Source organism: Sminthopsis crassicaudata, chromosome 5, assembly GCF_048593235.1.
Source record: "Sminthopsis crassicaudata isolate SCR6 chromosome 5, ASM4859323v1, whole genome shotgun sequence".
NCBI classification, from domain to species: Eukaryota; Metazoa; Chordata; class Mammalia; order Dasyuromorphia; family Dasyuridae; genus Sminthopsis; species Sminthopsis crassicaudata.
The window spans coordinates 66,338,590-66,362,313 of record NC_133621.1 but is presented as its reverse complement, the minus strand read 5'-3'; the positions used below and the strand labels follow the sequence as shown (position 1 = coordinate 66,362,313).

Below are 23,724 nucleotides of genomic sequence, written 5' to 3'. Positions count from 1 at the left end.
CTCTGCTGAGATCTTGACCATTATGGTAGCACCTTAGGAGCTATCAAAATTACCTTAGATAAGGTAATTCATGGGACTAGGATGGAGCTAGACAGGCCTTTAGGAGTGAAAATATAATATATTAATTCTATCACCCAAAACAATGCTACTTCAACAGGGTCAGGATGCTCTGAGACCCAATAGTTAGTTATCTCAATCACATAATTATATAATTAAAATAATTACTGGATTATAGCAGGGATTCTGAGGGTGAAGATGTTTCTTGGAATAGGTAACTTAATGTCTTTGCTAAAGGGATTGTGAAATGGAAAGCAAATAATTGGGAAGCTCCTGGGAAATACAAAGGCCAAATGTCCAAACACAACTCATATAATCATGGAAACAGAGACATTGGGCTAAAACAAAAATAGGGCACATGCAAGGAATGACCAAAGAATTTCACAACTGATCCTCAAATTAGAATATCCATCTTTCTTATGCTGCCCACTTCAATAAATGCTTAATGGAAGAAAGGAACAAAAGTCAATTAAAGAGGAGGCTTATTTCAGTGGAGCTCAAATTATATTAGAGTGCCACAACAGATCATCATACTATTAAGCCTACTTAATTAACAGATAAGGAGAAAGACAAGGGTTATTCTTACAAATTCTTTAAGGGCAAGGATCATAGCTAAAATTTGCTTCTCCCCCCAGGGTCTCGTTGGCTGGCAGGCAAATCAGGCAACAAGTACTTAATAGTGCTTATCATTTTGTCATGTACTATGCTAGGCAAACAACACACAGAAAAAATTGTAGATATAAACTATATATAATATAAACAAAATACACCTAAAAGTAAGGTGTAAATGATAGAGGTGGCAAGGGAGGGATTTTAGATACAGGAGATATTAAATAAATATTTGTTGTGTTGTGTTTAATAATTTGTCTCACTTCAGACGTGAAGAGATACCCAGAAATACCACAAAGTTGGAAAAATTCCCTAAAATTTTTTTTCCCATAGAAAATCGCAAGTTAACAAAGTTTCAGAAGAATATAGGTAGTTATAGTCAGCCTACCTAGAGGAAGAAGGGAAAAAGGAGTGGGAAGAAAACTCTTCATTTTTTCCCCTTGTTGCTTATTTTATGTATATATTCAGAAATAGCAAAATAGAAAAGTGATTTATAGATATATTACTACACTTACACTAGCAGGCATAGCATAGGGAAAAATAGGAAATATATGAATGGGGTAGTACAAATTTTTTAAATTGCCCATCTGGGCTCTACCTTCCCTATCTGCAAAAGGCAGAATTTGGTTAGAATTATTTCAGAAGACCCTTCTCGAGCTAATATTCAATAGTTCTAGGAAACTAAAAAGAAACCTTCAATATAAATACAGTAACTCTGTAGAAGCCCATAGTTTTTACTTAACTTCCATAAAAAGAGGAAGAAAAGAAGGAAGCTCAGTCAGTATCACAGATAAGAGAAACAGCAAGGTTTCTTAGATTAATTTTGTAATTGTTACTCAATTAACACTTTATACTTTTGACTCACACAAGGAATCATCTTTCTCCAAGGTATAGGAGATAGCTGTACCCCCTGCTTGGCAGCTACATTAGCTATTAGGATGATTATTACAGGACGACAAAACAACAGAAAAGGCATTAGTTTTTACTGAGTGCTAGGGTAGCCTGGAGAATGATAATGAGCCTATCAAGTGATCCACAATAGAGAAAAGTGTACTAACAACTGCTTAGAAGGATGCTCTTGAAAGAGGCAATGTTCCAACAGTGAAGATCATTCTCTTAGACAATCTTAACTAATGAAAATAAACAGAGCATGCAGAATAATGAAATGCTAGAAATTCTCCCTATCTAGGGTGCTCCTATCCTTTTCCTACCTTACCACTGTTACAAATCTAGCTCCCTTGGCTATGGTCCCATGCTTGCATGTCCTTCTTGTCTCCAGCTTCCTCCATTCCCTGTCCCCTTATTAGTTTTTGGTGGAGTGGGAAGATGAGCTTTTACATTCTAGAATCCATCTCCACACATGGATCATATTTTCAAAATCCTTTGCATAATGGCAGGTTTGGGTGCTAGCTAACATGTAGAAAGATTAGTCTAAAATAGCCCAGAAGTCCATTCCACCAGGGGGAGAACTAGAGCAACAACTGAGAGCATCTTGAAATAAAAAACAGCAGAAAACACCGTGACAGTCTTCTTTGTTTGTATCCCTAGCTTCCAATTTTGGAAGCTTCAACAACCTACAGGATTCACCTAGAAAAGGAGCAAAATGAAATGAGTGCCAGATTTGGACTCAGGGGAATTTCTGTTCCAGTCTTGTCTCTGTTAGTACTTCTTGTATAATAAATAATGGACAAATCCTTTCTGGGACTTCATTTAAAATGAAGATGTTAGATGAGGTGACTTAAGAGATCTTTTCCAGACTTACATCTATGACCTTATAAGCTAAGAAAGGAGAAATCCTTTTATTTCTATTCCTCCATCCATGTTGGATTTCTTCCTTAAATTGCTTATAGCTAGAAGTCTATTCTAGGTCTTTTAAACCACAGAGCATCCTAATTTTTTTCCATTCATGACCCCTTTTCATTCAGTATTTTTTTCTGTGCCCCTGAGTATATAAGCATATAAAATAAGTATACAAATCAAACATTTACTGATAATAAAATATAATTTTGTGACCTCCACTTTCAGTTAGGAGACCCCATATAGGGTTATAACCTACAGTTTAAGAAGCTGGATTCTAGACCATGTAGCTAGCAGAAAACTGTCAGTCGATAAGCATTTAGTAAATGTCTGCTATATGCCAGAGATACTATCCTAGAAATCCTAGACTCATGCTCTTTCTTAGGAAGAGTAATGCTTCACTATTAAACTAGTACCTAAAGGGTAAGGAGAACTTTTATTAATGAAGATATCATTTCCTGATGAGCTTTAGTAGTTCTTTCATTACAAAAGAGCCATAAGAAAGCAATTAAGAAATAGGAAAACACTAGAAGAGTCTTAAAGCTCTATTTCCCACTGTGTGCTGATAGTCACAAATAGCTATGGCTTCTGTGTAACTTGGATTTTGCAAGACAACCAGTTTCGTGGAAAGAAAATGTACTTTTAAGATTTTTGCAAAAGGAATATAACTTTTGTTGGACATGTGAACTGGCTTTTTATTCTGAAAATATGGTCATTTTATACAAACCTACAAGAAAGCAGGTCCTCAGAAGCAAAAGATTATTCCAGATAATAAGAGTTTTATTATTATTTTTAAATTGCACTCTACTGGCTCTTTCTCAAAGATGAAGAGTAGAATAGAGCATTGATAATAGTTTATGGCTACAAAGCTGACTCATTTTACCCCTTCCCACTCCCCCTTACCCCTTTATCTACTACTACAGAAGTAGTAGTACATTGAAGAGACTGGGAGTAGAGAAATAATAAGGAATCTATTCTAACCTAGCATACAAATGTGGCTTCCACATAACTCAACAATTAGATATTCACAAACTCTCCTTTTAAAAATTCAAACATCCTGTAGGAGGATTAAGTTTTCAGGTCACACCTAATATAAATTATTTTAATTCCCTATTTTAGAAATCTAGGAAATGCTTTTAAACTCACACTTAAGATGAAATTTTAGAGTAAGAAGGTTGTGCATTAGCGTAAAGAACATTAAGCAACTAGGAGAGAAGGAAAAGTATATCAAAAAAGCGTGGGAAGACAAAAAAGACAAATTTTTAACAGGTTCCAACTAGTTTTGGAAAATTGCAATCCTTAGTCTACTTCAATTTAGTTCTAAATTCCTCTTGGGAGGACAATAAGTAGAGAGAAAGAATTCAAAAAGGGGAAAAGAGAAGAGCTTTCATTTATGCCTGTCACTTTTCTTTTCCTCTTTATAGTAGATAAGTATCAATTACTACAACACAATCAGTATTTGTGGGATTTCCTAGTTATGTTAGTAAGGATGTATCTAAACTGCAGAAAGAGGAATGTCTACGAGTTGAGGCAATACAGTGCAGGGGTGAACGGACTACTGAACTGTGAGATTTGGGATAATTAGAAAATAGTCTAAGATAAACTTAGTAGAAAAGGTGACAGAAGAGGAAAGGGCTCTGTCCTAGGTCCTGTCCTGTCTTCATTTCACTTCACTCACTCATGTGGTGACTTTATCAGCTCCAATTGTGTTTAATGATCAATTCTATTCCAGTTCAAGTATCTCTCCTGAATTCCACATCATCACCTCCTACCTGTTGGTCATTTCAAATTCAAGATCCAATATCTAATTCAATCTCAATATGTCTAAAACAGGAAGATCTGAGTATTATCCTCCACTTTTCACTCTTCATCAACTACCTAATTCTGCTACCAAATCCTGAATATTTTCCCTTTAGAATCATTTCCCAACAGCTCCCTTTCTCACTAATCTCACAGCCACCATCCTAGTTCAGGCCCTCATCCCCCTCTGCTTGACCTATTGAGATGACCTTCCAATTGATTCTCTTATCCCAAGTCTCTCTCTATTCTAATTTATGCTTCCCATAACTGTTAACAGTGGTTTTCCTTCAGCTCAAATTTGACCATGTTACCATGGAGAGGAGAGAATACTTGATAATTTATTAATGTGGTTTGAACCTAGTTTTATGTGGCTAGAAATTGTCTATTCCAAAACCTTAGTTCATGTTGTCCTCAGATACCCTCCAGGGAATCCGGAGTGTTTGTTTTAGGTCCAACCATCCAAATAATATTTTTTTCTTGGGGCTCCCTTGTGTTTTGGCTTTATCCAAATTTTATTGAATATTTACATTTACCTGTTGACATACATCAAGCCATTTTGCCTGGCAAATGCCCCTTTTGGGAAACTGCCTAAGTGCCAATGTACAGAAGTTCCCTTGTTTGAACTCTATATAATATGACCAGCATAGATTTAAGCAGAGGAGCCATGCTTTCTTTTTTTTTTTTTTTTTTCCCCCTTTGGGGCTCTAATTCTTCTGCCAAAGGATTTGATAAAAGTCTTCCTAAATTTTTTTCAGACTTTGTGTTTTCTTCTTGACCGACACCTACTTCTTTACCCAATAAACTTCAATTGTCACCAATTGTCTGGAGCCCCATTTCACAGGAGATTCCAGTCATGATTACTTCATCACCCCTAGCTTGATTTATTCTTTGCATTTTTCTACTTTCTCCCCGAAATTACCTTCATTCTGAGGCTCATTCTCAGGACTGATGAATCCCTAGCCCAGATGACTACTTCAGAAGGGGTTAAAGCCCATGCTCATTGTTCTCTTGGTTTGACTTACTCTCTGTATTCCTCCACCTCTTCACCAGCAGTCTTGCCCCAGTGTGGCCACCATCTCCTTCTCCCTTCTTCTGCCATTAATGTGTTGTCTTGCTTACTTGACTTTCCATCCACACTGCTTAGCACATAGAAAGGGTTTAATATATGTCCCATCTATTTATTAACTCTACAATAAAAAAATAAGTTCCTTTAGTAGACTTTTAAAAGCCTTTGCAACCTGACCCAGATCTACCTTTCCAGCCTCTTTATAATTAACTTCCCTTCCAATAAGCTCCAGTCCAGCCAAACTGGCCCTTTGACAGCTCCTCCCAGCTGACATTTTAGTGCCCTTCATCCTGTGCCTGGAATGCTTTTCCTCACTTCAGACTCTTCTTCTAAGCTTTACATGCTTCAAGTACTGGTGCCTTGCTACATGAAGCTTTTCTTGTTCTCACCAATGACTGGTACCTGCCTCTCTAGTCAGAAGATGATGGGTCCTGGTGAGGTCCTTGAGAACAGGATAGGTACTTTATAAATACTTGACTGACTGGAAAGGGAGAGGAAAAGAAGGTGCCAAAAATAAATGTTATCTGGATTTGGCTTTACTTCTAACTGTACCCGGGGGCCAAGGCAGCTGTCATTTAATAATAAAATACACATGTGGTTTGTTGCCTCATGGTTGTAAATACCTCTAAGTGAAGACTTATTTGGCTTAAAAGGTAAAGTCAAGTGGATGTGACCCACATTTTACTAGTATTGGAAGTATGAGAAGATAATTGTGAAAGTACCCAACAATTCTAGAACCAAAGTTTCCATCCTGGGAGGTGAAAAGGGTTTCTCTTAAATCACTTTACCCCACCCATTTTGATTACTTATAATAAGCATCTGAAACTTCCAGGAAGATGGAGGAATCAAAGTCCCTTTGATTCCATATCTCATAGTGTTAGGAAGGGCTTTGGAATAGATTGCAGCTCCATTCAGTTCCCCACCCACCATCTATTCTCCTCATCTGACCCCAGGAGCTGCTTGGCTTCTTGTGTAAAAGTTATAGCAATTACTGTAATTTATGTGAATTGACTATCATTTATGTCTAATTATAATGCTGCAAAATAGTGATTATATATTTTATTAAATATGTGTCAATGAGAGAGGAAGCATGATGTTGTGCAGAAAGAGAGAGCTGGTCCCACTCAAGAAGTTCATGCTGCCTCACACTTATTAGCTATGTGACCCTGGAAAACTCGCTCTTTCAGAACTTCAGGAATCTCTAAAACTATAACTATGAATCACAGGAAAAGTGCTAATCTGCATTGATAGATCCTGCTCCCCTAACCTCAAGCATCAATGGCAATTTCCTTAAAAATTGTATTTGATAATGATGATCGACCATGAAAGACTTGGCTACTCTGATGATCCCAGAAATTCCAAAGGATCCATGATGCTTCCACATTCGGAGACAGAGAACTGAAAAACTCTAAATAAAGACAGAAGCAGACTTTCTTCACTGTCTTTTCTTGGAGAGTTTTGATGTGTTTTCTTTTATAAAATGGCTAATATGGGGGGGGGGGAAGAGATTCCATTTGATAAAATAATAAATTCTGTTCATTAGCTTAGTCTTCTTATTCCAAAATTAAAATAATTAGGAGGGTTTAAAATCAGAATTCCAACTCCAGACAGAGTGGACGCACCCCTCCAGTTTGAAAAAATTGACTTTAATTAGAAGTCATATGTCATAGTCCATTCAATCAACAAATATTGCTTTCTATGAAGAATTGTGATTTGATTTTATCTTTGTACATCCAGTGTCTAACATAGCACCTTGCCCTTAATGGATGGTTAATATTTAAATACTTTCTTGACTGACTTTCTCTAAGGTTTTTTTAGCTTTAACATTGATAATTTCTGACTGCCATAGGTAATTGACCACTAGAGATTGCTTTGAGGGATATAAAGAATGGTTTCTTCCTTCACTTAAGTGCTTTCCCGAAAAAATGGTATTGTTTAGATGAGTTTCTATGAAGAAGATAGCTAAATAGATTTTGTTCCAAACTCCTGAGAAGTTTCTTTCTAGGTCATTTAAAATGTTAATTAGTCTCTAGATCAATCATCCTTCCAAAGTCACTGAAGTACAAATCCTAAGAGGTAAGGCAATATTCATGGCACTTCACTTGGCTTTGCTTTGTGTTTTGACACTTCCATTCTTTCAAATTCTTTTAGGAAAATTGTTACCTTTCTAACTAAATGTCACTACTCTCTGGATCTCAGCCAATTTTCAAATTTTGACCTTTTCTAGGAAAATGACCATCTAAATCACAGGAAGAACAGAAAAGTTTAAGAAAATAATTCTATGTACTAAATGATGAGTGAGCCAACTTTTTGAAAATGGTGCAAATGTTAATGCTGGAAAGGAATGTTCCTCTACTGGTCAAGTGGGAGAATGACTTATGGAAAAAAAAAAATGGCTTTGTTCTCATTTAGTACAATGAACACAAATTACTTGAGACACTAAATTTAGGATGAGGTCTTAGAGAAAAGCTGCTGCTGCTTCTACTCCTAGCATTCATACAGTGTTTTTAAGTTTGTAAAGTGCTTTACCAATTTCATCTCATTTGATTTTCACTACAACCCTGGGAGATTAAATTCCCTTATTTTACAGTTTATACATGAGAAAACTGGGTAGACATAGGTTAAATTACTTGTTTAGGATCACGCTATAAATGAGCTAAGAATGAAATTCTACCATAATACAGGTCTAACACTTTATCCATTTCTAGTAAAATGTAGTCAACCATGTTGATAGAATTAAACATTATTATGAAGGAAAAAAAAAAAAAACAAAGCAGTAAGAGCCTACTGAACAAAGCACTGGGATCAGGAATCAAGAAAACTGATTTTGAATCCCTCTCTTCAGTCAATAAGCTATGTGTATTTAGACAAGTTCTTTTCACTTTTTAGAACTGTTTCCTCTTTTGTAAAATAAACGAGTAAATTGATTTCAAAGAACCTTTCATTATTTTACAAATCTATGACAGATAATTTAACTCTTTTGATTTGAAAATAGAAAGCACCTCCTAAATTATCATTTCTCAGCTGGCTACTTTCTTGGACTTCACGATCTCTTCTCATCCTTCTGGAAAAAGAAATCAACCTTGAAACTCTTACTTCCTCAGTTCCCTCTGGTCCCTTCCTCCCTCTGACTGGAGAGGCTAGACACTGGAGAGCTCCTCCCAGATCCCATGCTAGTTTAAGTCAGGGTATGCAAGGGAATCACCTCATCACTTTCCACCCAACTGATTTTTCTGAATTCATCATCTCCAGAATCTCATTTTCTTACAAGATAAAATCAATTCTATAACTCACATCTTCTCAGATCATTTCTCACCTCAGCTGTCAGACTTCATCTCATCCCCTTTTCAGCTTCTTTTTATGTGTTGCCTTTCTCCCATCAGATTGTATGCTCCTTGAAGGCAGGAACTTTCAAGCCTTTCTTTGTATCCCCAGAACTCAGCTCAGGGCTAAATATTTATTGACTCTCTGACTCTTGATTTCCATCACATGGTTGAGATAGGACTTTGTTCTCACTGAGAAGACCATGCTGTTAAGCGCCCTACAACAATGACAGATCATTGCCCTTCAGATCCTCTGTTTTGCTCCTGGGTTATGCTATGACTCTCCACCCACTGTGCAGAGCATTTATGAAGGGATAACTGATTACAACACTTTAGGATACCTTTGAGTCAATATATTCAAATCTCTTAACTATTACAAAAGTAGAATAGAATAAATCTTAGTACAATATTTTTAACTGTGTGGGTGATGAAACCTAATTATAAAATTAATTGGGTTCTTTGTGATAGGAAGCACTGATTAGTTTTCTCTTTTCTTATTGTATATACCATTAATATGGATGACTACTAACCTTGTGCTGCTTCTCTCACCAAGATTAAAATTTAATTTCCTAAAAATCTGTCTGATGGGAAAACTATTAAACAGGAAGACATTTCTGCATACTGTCTGACTAAATTCAAGTTTAAATATCAGCTTCTTCCAACTTATAAAGGTTTTGAATCATGCTGACAAAGAAAATTTTGTATTTATATTTTTTCTCAGGAGAGAAAAAAAATATTTTATTGAGGGCATGCATGACTTAAAAAGGTATATTGGCCATTGTTAATGAGAGAAGAGAGAGCCTGTGTTTCATTGTTTATTTCCCTGGCTTGGAGGAAGTTTTGGATAAATAGGCCATGGAGAATTTATGGAAGGACAAGGGTGAGAATTGAAAAGGACATTATATGTTGTAATCTGCACTGAGAAAAGGCAATGATTCATGATGATGAGACCAGAAACTGGTTACTCCTCCCCCCAAAAAATCATAGTCTGAGTTGGAATATTTTTGGCTTTATAGGAAGATATTTTTGTAGGAAGATATTTGATTCAGAGAAACAGGAATGACAGATAGGGATCATGTTAAAAAAGAAAGTGAACTTAGGGGAACAACTTTCAATATTCAGGAAAAAAATGGATCATAAAAGCAAAAGAAAAGTGTTCTACAAGAAAAACGGCAACCAAGAGAAGCAGTTTTTAGAGGGCTGAGGTGAGAGTTTCTTCAACAGTAACAAACATCAAATGGTAGGCTTCCCCAAGGACACTTGGTCAAGTCAACAGAATAATTGAGCAAGTAGAGAATTCATTCAACTTCTGCCTAAATACCCCATTTATAACTAACACTGTTAACATTATTTCTTCTTCTATAGGGGCAACTCCACTGTAGACATATGGCAGCCTTCTAATAATTCAGTCCTTATGTAGTGGCAGGAGAAAAAAAAAAAAACCCTAAATATTTGAAACCATGAGCCTGAATTAGAAATAGTTGTGATCTCATTTTGTCTGGCCTGTATTGTAGATTATGTGTCCATGGACTCAGGATGCCCAGCAGGTCAGATTTTAAATGTGGGAAACATAAATATATACACAAAACATGCCTGTATACAAGCACACACATTTTTACTGAGATACTCTGCATGTGAACATGTCTTTATTTGTGTAGACAATCCTTCAGATGAAATAAATCTATGTGTTTATATATATTTATATATGAGAATACTCATACATATTTGTGGAGTTTGTGGAGTTACCAGGTAATGATAGATAAGAGAGCTTGGCTTGGAGTCAGAAAGAACTGTATTCAGGTCTCACCTCATGTGACTCTGAATTCTCACATTTACTAATTTACCCATGTTATAGACTCAGAGACATATAATAAGCACTTCACAAATGCTTCATTGGTCACAGATCTAGACCTCAAAGGGACCTCAGTGGCCACTGAATCCAAACCCCTAATTTTGCAAACAATGAAGCTGAGACCCAGGGAGCCTGTGACCTGCTTAAGGTCATCTGGGTGATTGTGATGGGTGTGGCAAATGGCAATTTGGTGAAAAGACAGATCTATCTCATATTCTTGCATATACATGTATGTTTATACATGTGTCCATATATAATCTGTACTACAACACACGAGCTGAATGCTAAGTCAATATGTTCTGCAGACAGCTTTTATGGCAAAAGCAATGCCTATGCCAGTTTTTACCGCGACTTAAGAAATGGAATTGCTTGGGCAACAGATAGTGAATTTTTTACAATACATACACTGTGTTAGTATATAACCATGAATATGAAATGAAAAATCGGTCAGATGTTCAACTATGAATGGAGATGAAAGTTCATCTTCTTGTGATGTCCCAAGAATTTCATCCTCAGGAAACAAAAACCCTTCCTCCTGCTTTCCCTCCTACGCCTTCTTGCACTTCAGAAAATACATTATTAGTTGTTAGCTTAGTAATTATAGATATTTTAATGTAAACCTGACAATAAAATAATACCCAGAGAAGACTCGCAGTCTCGAATTGAGTGGCTTGGCTGTGTTCCCTATGAAGACTAAGGCTGGGGTTGAAAGCTAGTGAATGACAGAATGTCCCCCTAGGAACTGGCTTCTTAGAAATACTTGTAAAACTAACAAGGACCAGCACAGAAGTCTGCTGTCCTTCCAGAAAGGCAGGTAAGACAAATCCAAACCTGTGAATACTTACAGGAAGGGGAAGTTATTTCAACAAGTGTTATTTTAGTACTTTTAGGTTATTTTCTGGCAGCCCTGAGCTTTCTCAGGTGGTTTTAGGAACTATCATCCCTAAAAGTTCTTTGCACTTGTAAACCAAAAGCAGAAACTAACAATAATAGCTAGCATGTATATGGCAGTTTAGATTTGTAAACTAAAGATTTATTTACTTATTACCTTACTTGATCCTCATTTGACCTAAGTAATATCAGAATTACTTCCTAAGCCGGATAAACATTTCCCTAAATGACACTATTTAGTTCAACAAGTTTATACTCATGGTTAGACATAAGTTCGAAGTTAAACATTTTATTTAATTTATTACATAGTAACTATGAATTTCTTTCCTTATTCTATTATTTTATTCTTCATTTCTACAATATGTTTCCCAGGTTATAAAATGTTCTTTTAAGATTTCAACCAGGAGCATTAGACTCACTGGCTCCACATGGGAGAGGACCCTTGAAATTGGCTACTCTGTCTACTTACATAAATAGAATTTATGACTCTAAGATTTCTTGGCTCTAGATAAAGGGCACCCACAGTAGGATATAAATGTATTTTTATATCTATTTTTTTTAGAACTGAACAAGCATACAGTATAAAATTATTCTGAATTTATCTGCTATTATAGGCTGGTCATCCTCTTGTATATAAATAATTCTGGTAGGGAATTTCCCTAGATATAAATTTAATATCTTTGTTTTCCTTTATCTGTAAATGACAGAACTGTAGAACAAGAAGGTACTGGTGAGATGCAAGATTTCTGCCTCTTCAACAGCACCTTTGAAATGACTTCTTATACCAGGTCATGTTCAAGTAATTTCTAAAATCAGTGTGTCTAAGTCAAAGACATTGAAAAGAGAAATATTTACTAATTTTTCTTGGTTCCAGAAAATCTTCCATCTAATGTAAAGGAATTAGAAATGCTTTATGAATTAACAGTTTCATTCTGTTACTAATCTGAACAAGCTGGAAACACTCCTATGCTCTCTTCCTCTTTTAAAGTGGTACAAGTTATCAAACATTTTTTCAGAGACTTATAGAAAAGGTTTTAAGATGAAGAATGTGTTTTACTGTTCTCTGCTTGTTGCATTAAAAAATATTCTTCATCACAAGGACCACATGTAATGAACTAGATGACTCTCAAAAAGGAAAAAAAAAAAATCCAAGAATTCAGCACTGTCATATGATGAAAACCCTTTGAAGTGAAAACTCAATTCACAGAAATTAGACCTCATTTATTTTCTGAAGGTTAAAGGCAACATGGAGTATCTTTGAGTGAGTCACACAGAGCAGTAAGATTCCGACATTGTGACTTATAGCAGCCATGTGGTCTGGAGCGAATCCCTTTACCTGTCAAGAATTCTAAGATTTCAAGTCACAGAACCAGGAATATTTTTTGACACCAGGATTTAATAATAGTCAACATTTATAGAATGCTTCCTATGTGCCAGACTCTGTGCTAAGCGCATTGCAATTATTATCTCACTTGATCAGTTTTTCCTCATTTGCAAACTGAGATGGAGAAGGAAATCCATTCTAGTGTCTTGCCAAGAGAACCCCAAATCGGGCCACAAAGAGTGGAACCTGATTGGAAAACAACTGAATTTAACCTAAGAGCATCATCTCCAGTCTTTCCTCCTGAGACAAATTCTGTAATCCATTTCCCTATATCATTTAATGTGACATGTGAAGAATTTGCTTTGCTAGACAATAACTAGACCAAGCACATTTTTTTTTTCCATCTCTGTGATGTAATGCAAATTTCCCATGGAAAGACTAATCCTTTACTGGAAAATATGTAATATGACAATTTTGCTTTCTACAGCACTCCTAGCACTTAAAATTTAATGTGCTGAGTAAAAGCTCACTAAAATCCCAACCTGATTCTTCAGTTTTTTCCTTTTAGAATAGCAAACAAGAGATGAAGGACATGCATCTAACTCGGTAAACTTCATTTCTTACTATTACTATCTTTGGCACGTTTTGTTGCCAATTAGGGATTGCCTCAAACAGGCTGTAACAATCTGTCTGTGCTGGGATCAGTTTGACCCCTTACCGCCTGGTCCTGGAAGCTACTACACAGATGAAATGAAAAATATACCTTAGAAAAACTTAATGACTAATTATATCACATCTCAAAAGAGGATGATTAAAAAAATAAGCTTTAAATACACTCACCACTCACTCAAGAAACTCTCATCTTCAATGAAAAATAAAACTTCAAATCCCCATTTCTAGGCTAAAATCTGTATTTTAATGCCAGTTTTCTTATACTACCTTCGAGGTCTCTGTTTTAGCCTATTTCACAAGAAATGACCATACTTGTTGCTTTCCCTCCTACATAGTAGGGTTTTTCAATCAGGGACCACCACAGGAAATGCTCTCCATACCATGAGGTCCTAGTGGACCTTCAGTAAACTTCATCATCATGCAATTTCTTTTTCCTCATTCAAACATATCCCAGCACAAACTATTTAAATGCCAAGCCTTCTGTTTTACATGTATATGTATATGTGTGTGTGTATTAAAAACACAGCTGAGAAAAGCAAAACAAATAGCTTGTGTCAAGAAATACTGTTGGAATAACAAAAGCAAGGGAAATCTTGGAAAGTGAAAAAACAGAACCAGCTAAAAAGGAAATCTGAGAATACCAGAGTCCAATAATGAAACTTATTCCAGTTACTATTAGACTACTAAAAAAGCTGCATTTCCCCAATGTATTTTGTCTTTCAGAATGTTCCAATTAAGGTAGGCTTGTACACTGGATCTCCAAGTCACAGAAATAAAAACTTGGAACTTTAGGACCTCTTCATGGCTCTCACAGGATTTCTCTGCTACAACTGTTGATTTTAAAGATGCTGAGAATGAAGAATGGCATTATAAAAGACAATGACTACTATAAAAATATAACAAATCCATCTGCCTCGTTTGAGTGTGTGCAGTCGCACAACTGTGTTCCCACTCAGTTCGCTCCTTTTGCCACCTGACTCATTAGTATGCCGATTGGCTCTAGATCACAACTGTTCCTTTACATTGAGGTTTGTTTATGTGGGAGATAGGAGGAAGATGGAAACAGGGAACAGATACCCATCATGAAGTAATGTGGCAGGAGCTGATCTTTACCAGTTATGGAGGAGTTGCTTCAGTCGTTTCTCTAGTAACTAGAATTCTCCCATTGGCCTGCTAGTGAATGATCCAATCCTGTAGGGAATCTAAACTGCACCCATTCCACAGAAGACCAAACCTTCTTCAATAAAACAACCTCTAATTTCTTTGTGCTGCGTGATTCCTTCCCCCACGCAGATCCTAACTCTTTAAAGATTTTTTGGATCGACTTCGAGTATCACCATAGCAGAAAACCTGGTTATGAGTCTGAATTTAACTAAGCTTGTCTTTGGAAAACAAACATCACTGGCCTTATACTCAGCTGGTCTTTCCTTAGAAAACCTATTATCACCATCCATACCCACAGGGAGATATCAGAATAAGATACAGTCTAAATTACAAAATCTAAGCTCAAAGATTTTGTCTTGTTTTGGTGGACGTAAGAAAAGAAACCTGAAACCTTACTTCTGACCTACATGAGAATGATTAGAGTAATAAGGTATCCTCTTCTTACAACTCCTAGGAAAAATCACATATTTCCAATCCCTTTCTCTCCCTTCCAAAAACGGGGAGAGAAGAGAATTTAAGAAAGGAAACTTTAGGAAAAGTGATATTGTTCTGATAGGGTCCATAATAAGACATTCTTCTAAAGACTTGTTCAAACCTGTTATTTCCTTATTATTCCAGAATAAAAGGTAATACTTCTCTTTCTCTACATTAAGACTTTTTTAGGACACAGTGATACTATTTTAAAATATTATCAATGAACAAATTCTTGAATCAAAAGACAAAAAAGAAGCACTAATCAAGTCATATAAAAAAAAAAAAAAGTGGCTGTTGTAAGACATGGAGTTGTGTGCTTACCTCGGTCTGGAATCACCGTGTAATGAGTCAGTAAGTGAATGACTTGGTGATGCTGGCTGCTTAGGTGAAGAAAGGGATACTCTGCGGGTCTGCTTGGGAGACCTTGGCACGTCACTGAATGAGGATTCTCGTCCAGAAAAGGAAAAGGAGGGGGAACCATCAGTTGCAGGTGGCAAGTCACGGATCTGGCCAATCGCACTCAATTCTTGGGCTCTTCTGTGGTTTTCCACATTCAACAGTGCCTCCTTATCAAGAACCCCATCATTCCCATGAAAGGCATAGTCCTTGGATTCAGCTGTGGTGCTCCTGGGCTCCACGGTCTCAGTCCTAGAATAATGGTAAGTCAAGTCTTTGCTCTCCTCCTCCTGCTTCTCACTTTTACCTCCCCTCCTCTCAACATCAGGATCCTTCCTGGTCTTAGTATAACGTGACAGATATTCAGAGTCTGCATCGGAATCCAGAGTCAGGCCATACTTTTCAGCAAGCTGTCTCCTCCTTTCAGCCTTATATCTGGCTATTCTCTCAGCTTTGGAGTCCAGTCCCTGGGTGTCCATCATCACTGGGCTGTAGGATGACTCTGTATTGAGGGCTGTAGTTTCTATGCAATATCGGGATCGAGGTTGCTTCTCTACAGAAGAATCTGAAGTTTCCTCCTCTTCATTGGATCGACCTATAAGGTTGACACATAACATAAAAATGATAAAAAATCCATGGGCAAGAGGCCATTAAAAAAATTACTATGTACAATACAAGCTCATAGTCCTGTGTGAGGAAATACCAGCTTGTTCATTTGTACAGATTTAGATAAAACACTGTACTCTTGTAGACCCAAGAATTTTCAGGTAAAGACTCCAACGGATCAAAACTATGCTGTGTGTGAAAGAACAGTGAATGGAAAATAAAGAGAACCTGATTAGAACCCTACTTCTGTGCTCTTGAGACCATCACATGTGTCTGCACCTCAGTTTCCTTACTTGTAAAAAAAATAATTGTAAAAATTGGAACACATGACCTCAAAGATCTCTTTAAGTCCTAAATCCTACCTATCTCATTTTGGCTTCCATGTACCACTCCAAAAGTACAAACTCCTGAAAGGTTTCTTGCACCTAGAGATAGGCTGAATGGTGTCATGGAGAGAGCGCTGAATGTGAAACCAGGAAAAACTGAAACCTGAATCCTGCCCCTGAACTCATTAGCTGGGTGACTTATGGAGACAAAGGATTTTATTTTTCTAAGCCTCAGTTTCCTCCTCTAGGAATCAAGGTCAATAACATCTGGAGAGCCAACCTTGGAGGGTTTTTGAAAGGACCAAATGAGAACATAGATGTGAAATGGTAAGAAAATGTTCAAGTGCCACATAATTGCCAGTTATCTTCTTTCCCATCATTACATATGCATTACAAGTTCAGTGGGGATGCTTTCAGGATAATGGTCAGAATTTCAAGGAAGAGAAAAGAATGAGCTCATGCTCCTGGAACATTTCTACCCTCTCCAGATCCTCACCCCCTCACTCCTATATCCTGATTTACAACTCATGAAGAGATCAAGGAGATTTTAAAGAGGAAGGCAGACATGAAGAAAAATAAAAACATGTGACACATGGCAATAGGGAAGGAAGATTTGGTAAGATATGTTTCACCATTTAAATGTCTAATAAACATGAAAATGCTGTAGACATTAAAAGTCTACTACATACAATGTCTGTGGGTTGAATATTCCAGTCACAAGAGAGAAAATGAGGTTTTATTTTTGAGTAAAATTTCTATTCTGAATCAACAAATTAACTTTTTAGAATTTTTAATCAAAATGTCTTTATTTTTTATAAGACTAAGAATAAAAAATTTTAATGGACATATCTAGGGCAGCTAGATGGTACAAGCATAGGGCATCAGCTTCAAAGTCATGAATTCAAATACGGCCTAATACTTACCAACTGTGTGAGATACTGATAAGAGGGAGGGAGGGAGGGAGGGAGGGAGGGAGGGAAGGAAGGAAGCAAGGAAGGAAGGAAGGAAGGAAGGAAGGAAGGAAGGAAGGAAGGAAGGAAGGAAGGAAGGAAGGGAAGGAAAGGGGAAGGGAAGGAAAGGGGAAGAAAAAGGAAAAAGGGAAAAAGAGAAAAAAGGAAATCTTTCATTTTTCTCATAGGAGAGACCCTCAGACCTCCTCTGAGTTCCACAGATTCTGAGGTTACAGAATTCCTAATCCACAATAGATCAGAAGCTTCCAGAAACAGCAAGAAAAACTAGAGCTGTAGAATATGTGAGGGAAGAAAAAAGAGAAAAGAAGCCCCAAGCTTATAAACAGCAGATTCCCCATGTGACAGTCTGAAGGCAATTAGCTGTCCGGTCCCCAGCCACATTCCCTTGGAGGGTAGCAGAAGGGGAGTAGAGAAGGAAGGTCATGTTTGTGACTTAGTGTGATACAGTGGATGGAGAGCTGGATGAATCAATCCTGGCTCTGCACTAATTAATTATGGAAATATCAGCAGCATGTGAAAGTAGGGGGAGGAGGTGAGTTTGAAACAAGATTTCTAAGGTCCTTTCCACCTCTCTGTGCTGAAAAGATGGTCACTCTATTATGGAAAGGTCAGTGCCTAGTGTTCATAAAGATGGCATGAGTCACTAAGAAAGTTCAGCATCATCAAGTGAAGAAGTTATAAAAGAAATTAGGGGAAAGAGTGTCAAACATGGAGTCTTGAATCCCTACATAAGCCTGGATTTAATCATTTCTATGCTTTTTTTTCCCTGTGTGATCTTAGGTCAATCACTTAAGCTGTCTGGCTCTAGTTTTTTCTATACAATGAGGACATTAAATTAGGAAACCCGTAAGTTTTCTTCAAACTCAAGTCACAGGATTACCTTAGAGGCTATATCATCCAACCCCCTCATTTTACTGATGGGTAATGTGTCTAGTGTGACAGTGTCTTGGCTAGAAATATTTTCCTCTCATAATTGATCCTATGATAACTCTTAGATTTTGTTTAAAACTGGATAAAAAATTTTTTTTTAAACAATTTTGTTAGCTACAGGGGGTGAGCTTTATTTGTCTTAGAAGCACACTTAAAACAAAGCACCTCATTCCTTAATAGCATCAGAAGGAGATGAGTTGATTGATCCGATAGACAGCCAATGCTTACCAATATGGGGGCTATAGGGGTCTGTAGCTCGCGTATATCGGGGAGTATCTTCTTCTAGTAATCGGTGGGTAACTAATCCTGTACAGCTCTGCAAGAGTATGGGCTGCGAATCATTTTCAATTCCTTCCAAGCGTCTGGCAATTCGTTCTTTTCTGTGAAAAACACACATACATACACAAAAAGCATAATAAGTAGCATACAACGAGGAGGGAGTAAACCCATGCCCAGATATTCTATCTCCTCATTAAAATCCCACAAAGTCTTACCTCTTCATTTCTAAAACTTCTTTTCTCTTTGGCTCAAAGAGTTTTCTTAGTTCTGCAACTAAAAACAGAAAATACAACTAAGATCAGTCTTTAACCCTTACTGATTACAGGAGATGTGTTGAGATTAGGGTGACTCATTATTATATTAGAGCAGAGGTTTAACCATTTGGGGAGGAGAAATCTTGCTTTAGATGGAAGTGCAGCAGTCATACGCCTGACTCCACTGCTCATCAGAATAGAAGTTTTTGGACCTGGTTTGGTTCACCCCCATTGGACAGCCTGGTGATTGCCTTCTCCCAAGCAGCTCCTATACCTGGTGAAAGTGCTTAAGATTTAGTGCAGAAGATGCAGTGATTACCAGCTATTATCATCCACTCAGCCTTGATTCTCTACATTATCATGACCCTCTGCCCTCTGATTTGAGGATGGAGCTATGAACTCCAAAAACTCCTTTAAAGTTGGAAAACCTGGTCAGAACATCTCATTTCTCACCATGTCATACTGCTCTGGTACCTTCCTGACTACATCACCACGCTATTCTCACATCAGGTACCTTCTCACAGCCTCGCCAACCCCACCTGTCCCCTCCCTCTCCTTTTAGCTTCCTTTTCTGTGTGGTTTTTCCCACAATAGATTAGAAGTTCCTTGAGGGCAGATATTTTTCTCATTTGTAGCTCTACTTCTGAGGTTTCAGATATTTATAAATGTTTGTGGACTCTCTTTGGCATTCATTCATTCAATCATTCAATCAATACAATGCAAATGCCTATTGTGTAAAGAGTACTGTATTTAGCATTGGGATGGAATAAAAGTTTAGATGAGATAAATAGTTCTTTTTGGTGCTTACAGTATAATAGAAGGAGAATGAATACATACCAATGACTCATATACACAATATTACTTGACAAGTACATTAAAGGGTTACAAAACAAAATACTATATGCGAGAGAAAGATTATATCCATCTTGGAAAGGGCTCAGTGAGGGTTTCATGGAAGAAATATCATTTAAGTTGAGGTTTAAATAAAATATTGCAGATAAAGATAATAGTAGACAAAATAGTACATTTGGTACCGAACAATATGTTAGGAGGGGAATAACTTGAGATAGATAAATATATAGACAGAATGGAAAGAGAATAGATGGAGAGACAAAACAATAAAGAGACAGATTGGATGGAGAGGTAGACAGTGGATAAATAGAATGGATAGATGGAAAGATAGACAATGGATAGATAGAATAGATAGAAAAGTAGGACAATGGATAGATAGAATGGATGTAGAGATAGAACAGATGTATAGGTAGATATGACACTTACTAATCATTCTACTGCAAACAAGCAAGACAACTACTTCCCTCAAGAAGCTTATTTTCTAAGGTGGGAAAAGGGAGACAACATGGAGGAGCTAGAAATCAGGAGTGGGTCAGCCATTAAGACAAAATATAGAGATGGCTAGAAAGTACTTTGGGGGTGGTTCCCCACAAAATAAGGTTGAAACTCATCTAACAAGGCCCAAAGAGGTTTCAGGAAGTCTGATTTTACAATAAGAAGGAGGTAGTGATGAGGGCTTGGGAAGAGATCTCATGGTGCAGAAATGGCCGGGAGCTGAAGTGACTTTTTCAGGATCACACAGGTAAGAGCCAGAGGCAAACCCAATTTTTTTGTATTATAAATTGAATGCTCTAAGATGTCATATTGTCTCTTTAGTAAGTACTCACGCATAGCAGAATGGCTATCAAATACCTCTAGCCATACTGTCACAAGGAAGAATATTAACCTTTATTTCTATCTTTGACTATTCTTCAAGGCCCTTCACAATCAAACATCTCCAACCCTTTTCAAATTTATTTTATGCCTGCCCATCTCCATGCCATGTGGTCTTTGTCCACACCCTTGTGTCTACCTCCTCTCTACTATTAAATTGGACTATACCCCTGGAATCACTCTTGGACCTTGATAGATAAGCTCCAGCTTTATCTTGCCAGGATCTAGGTCTCCAAAGTATTTCCTAATTAGCCAGCTTGTAATGTGGCCATGTAATTATTGAACATTAGTAACTCAAATACTGATACTATATTAATTCAATGTACATCGAGAGGTTCGTCCAAACTATTATCTAAATTATCCAGGAAATGGCCAAATTCAGTGGAGTGAAGTGTTATTCATGTTTGGTTTATAAAGATGGATATATATCTAAGGCATCTTAAATTTGGAAAGCTCTTTAATGTTAAATGTAATGGCTGTCACAAGAGATTAAGGAGAGAGAGAGAGAGAGAGAGAGAGAGAGAGAGAGAGAGAGAGAGAGAGAGAAAGAGAAAGAGAGAGAGAGAGAGAGAGAGAGAGAGAGAGAGAGAGAGAGAGAGAGAAGAGAGAGAGAGAGAGAGAGAGAGAGAGAGAGAGAGAGAGAGAGAGAGAGAGAGAGAGAGAGAGAGAGAGAGAGAGAGAGAGAGAAGGGAAGAAAAAAAAAAAAAGAGAGAGTGAGTGAACCCTGACACAATCATAAATCTTGAGGAATAAAAGCCCTGGGAAAGATTTTATAGAATATATAGGATTTTCCATTTTCATTTTGCTCTTTATTTGTAGGTACTCATTTTTAGAAATCAGCATTTCCCTAAATACACCCACACATCCTCCCCCATACATTCCCCACATTATATGATACTTTCAGACTGTATACACAAATATATAAGACTCAAAAAAAAAAAAAATACCCAAGACTTTGATTGAATTGGTCATTCTTTAGTAAGCTAGTTAACAAAAAGGATCATTTTTTATTTACCTTCCTAGGAACTGGAGTAGTTGAAGGAAAGGAGTGTTTTCTCATAAATATACTGTTTATGTTCTCAATTAGGGGAAAAGGGCACAATTTGGCATTGTGGTGTTTTTTCCACAGAGAAGGGACTTTTGGCTATTGCATGTAGGATTAAGGCTGGCAAAAAATTTAATGGCTGGTAATTTGAAAACAAACTATTATTTTGAAAGGCCAAAATAACAAAACCATATGATCTTAATTAGATTGCTTTAAAACTAAAGCAGAACATGGTAAGGAGTAATTTTTTAAAAAATGCTACAACTGGTTCTCCCCATCTCTCCCAGGCTGGAATTCAAGGGCTACTCATGGACTTTTTCCCACTATTGATAAACATGGTTTGAATATAATATAATATAAGATAATAATGGACAATTACGGATGTAAAATATATTTTACTGTGTAGTATTACAGAAAAATTTAGTGCCAAATAGTTCAACTTTAGGGCAGTTCATGTTGTGAAGCTTTGCTTTTTAAAAATATAAATAAAACAATGCTTTCTATTGATAACAATGTAAGCTTTGATCTATGCTGGTTTGCAATTCCCTAGACAACGTCAATCTACCTATATCTATAGATAAGAAAACTGAGGCTATGAGATCTGGCCAGGGTCACAGAGTTAATCATTGAACTTGATTCTTCTGACTACAAATCTAGAACTCTTATCTTTTCTATCTCTTAAACTTTAATTATGAGCAAAGAGCTTGGAAGATCTATATAAATGTGAATAGAACCCTTGTTGATAGTAATGGTAGTAATAAAACATTATTAATGATATAATCATATAATTTTTACCTCAGGTTGGTATAATAAATGAGTGTGCTTTTAAAAGGGATCCTATCTTGAATTTGTTAAAAACGAAAAAGTCTTTTGTGGGGCAACTTCTCGTGAATTTTGCACATCTTCAAGTTTGCTTAAATCAAGGTCCATATGTAGAAGAATGAGCTGAAAGGAACTGATTTCTCTAATTATCACTGCTGATACTATCAGGCCCACCACTTGAGCTTGGCTGATCAGGTTGTTGAGAAGTTAAAATCAGGCAGCAAGAAACAACTGTTCCTGGTTTTAAAAACTGTTTTATTCCTATTGTTTATTTCCTTTTTAAAAAAAGATAAAAACATAGATGATCTATTTATGGCTACCATCTGCCACTCTGTCAAGGAGTAACCTTTTGGATATAAATTCCTTATTGTTTGGGTTTGATTTAGATTTATAAAGAAGCCTACAGTAACAGGGTTCGTGAATACTGGAATCTTAAATTTAATTTAAATCTTAAATAACATTTGTGTTCCAAAGCTACTTATCTATAACATAGTGCCAGGCTCTTCATAACAACATACTTAAATGGTTGAAGATAAAAGAGAGAGTAATATCACATTCAAACCTTGGCAGGTGTCTGCTTAAAAGGTCCAGCGGCTTTCATTTTCCAGCTGTTCTAAAATGCTTTGAAACAAACTGATGTAAAAGGATGCTCCCCTCAAATGAAGCCCAAAGGTTGTTTTTAACGTAAATGGCAGTAGTAATAGAGAAATCAATTCCACTCAATTAAAAACTTTTTTTATAACAAAGAGGTTTTTATTGTATCTTTTGTTTTTATATTTCTTATATTTGCCCCTGCAAGAACAATTTCTTATAAGAATTTTAAAAAGAACAAAGGAAGAAAAGAAAAAAAAAATCTGATAAAAATGATCAATACTTTGAAAAACAAAACAAAACCCTGCTATTCCATGTATTCTGTGTTCCACCCCCATGGACTCTCACTGCTCTCTGGAAGAGGCTAGGAGGATCTTCTCATGTCTACTCATTAGAGTCAAGTTTGTTTTTTTCACAAAATTTCTCAATATTTATTTTGGATTTCAAACAAAAATTAAACAATTATTATGTGTTAGGCCAAACAGCTTTCAAAGATAAAAAATGAGATAGTCCCTTGTAGTCTAAGATAGTCACTTATAGGAGAGGGACGGCTTCATTTTGGGTACAAAAGTACTGGGACTAGTCAGATCAGGCATTTTATTGGCAAAGGAAATTCAGGTGAAAATGTTCTTACCACCAAAGTAGTTTTGCACCCCACTGTTCTGGATCTCAGAGATTTGCCAAAGAAGCTAAGAATTTAAGTGAATTATCCAAAGTCACACAGCCAGTATGAATCAAAGACATGGCCCA

At 36.7% G+C, this 23,724-nt stretch overlaps 1 protein-coding gene across 17 annotated transcripts in view; it reads right to left on the bottom strand.

The window, feature by feature from the left end:
* The window catches only part of SVIL (supervillin), a 247,505-nt gene that overhangs the window by 82,420 nt on the left and 141,361 nt on the right, over positions 1-23,724 (bottom strand). For all 17 annotated transcript variants that reach the window (XM_074267041.1, XM_074267042.1, XM_074267034.1 and 14 more), the window contains 3 exons: positions 18,753-18,810; positions 18,487-18,638; positions 15,351-16,020 (listed from right to left, as the gene is read on the bottom strand). In XM_074267041.1, coding sequence (XP_074123142.1) covers positions 15,351-16,020; positions 18,487-18,638; positions 18,753-18,760 — 830 coding nt within the window. In that variant the 5' untranslated portion in view covers positions 18,761-18,810. The remainder of the gene's footprint in view (positions 1-15,350; positions 16,021-18,486; positions 18,639-18,752; positions 18,811-23,724) is intronic.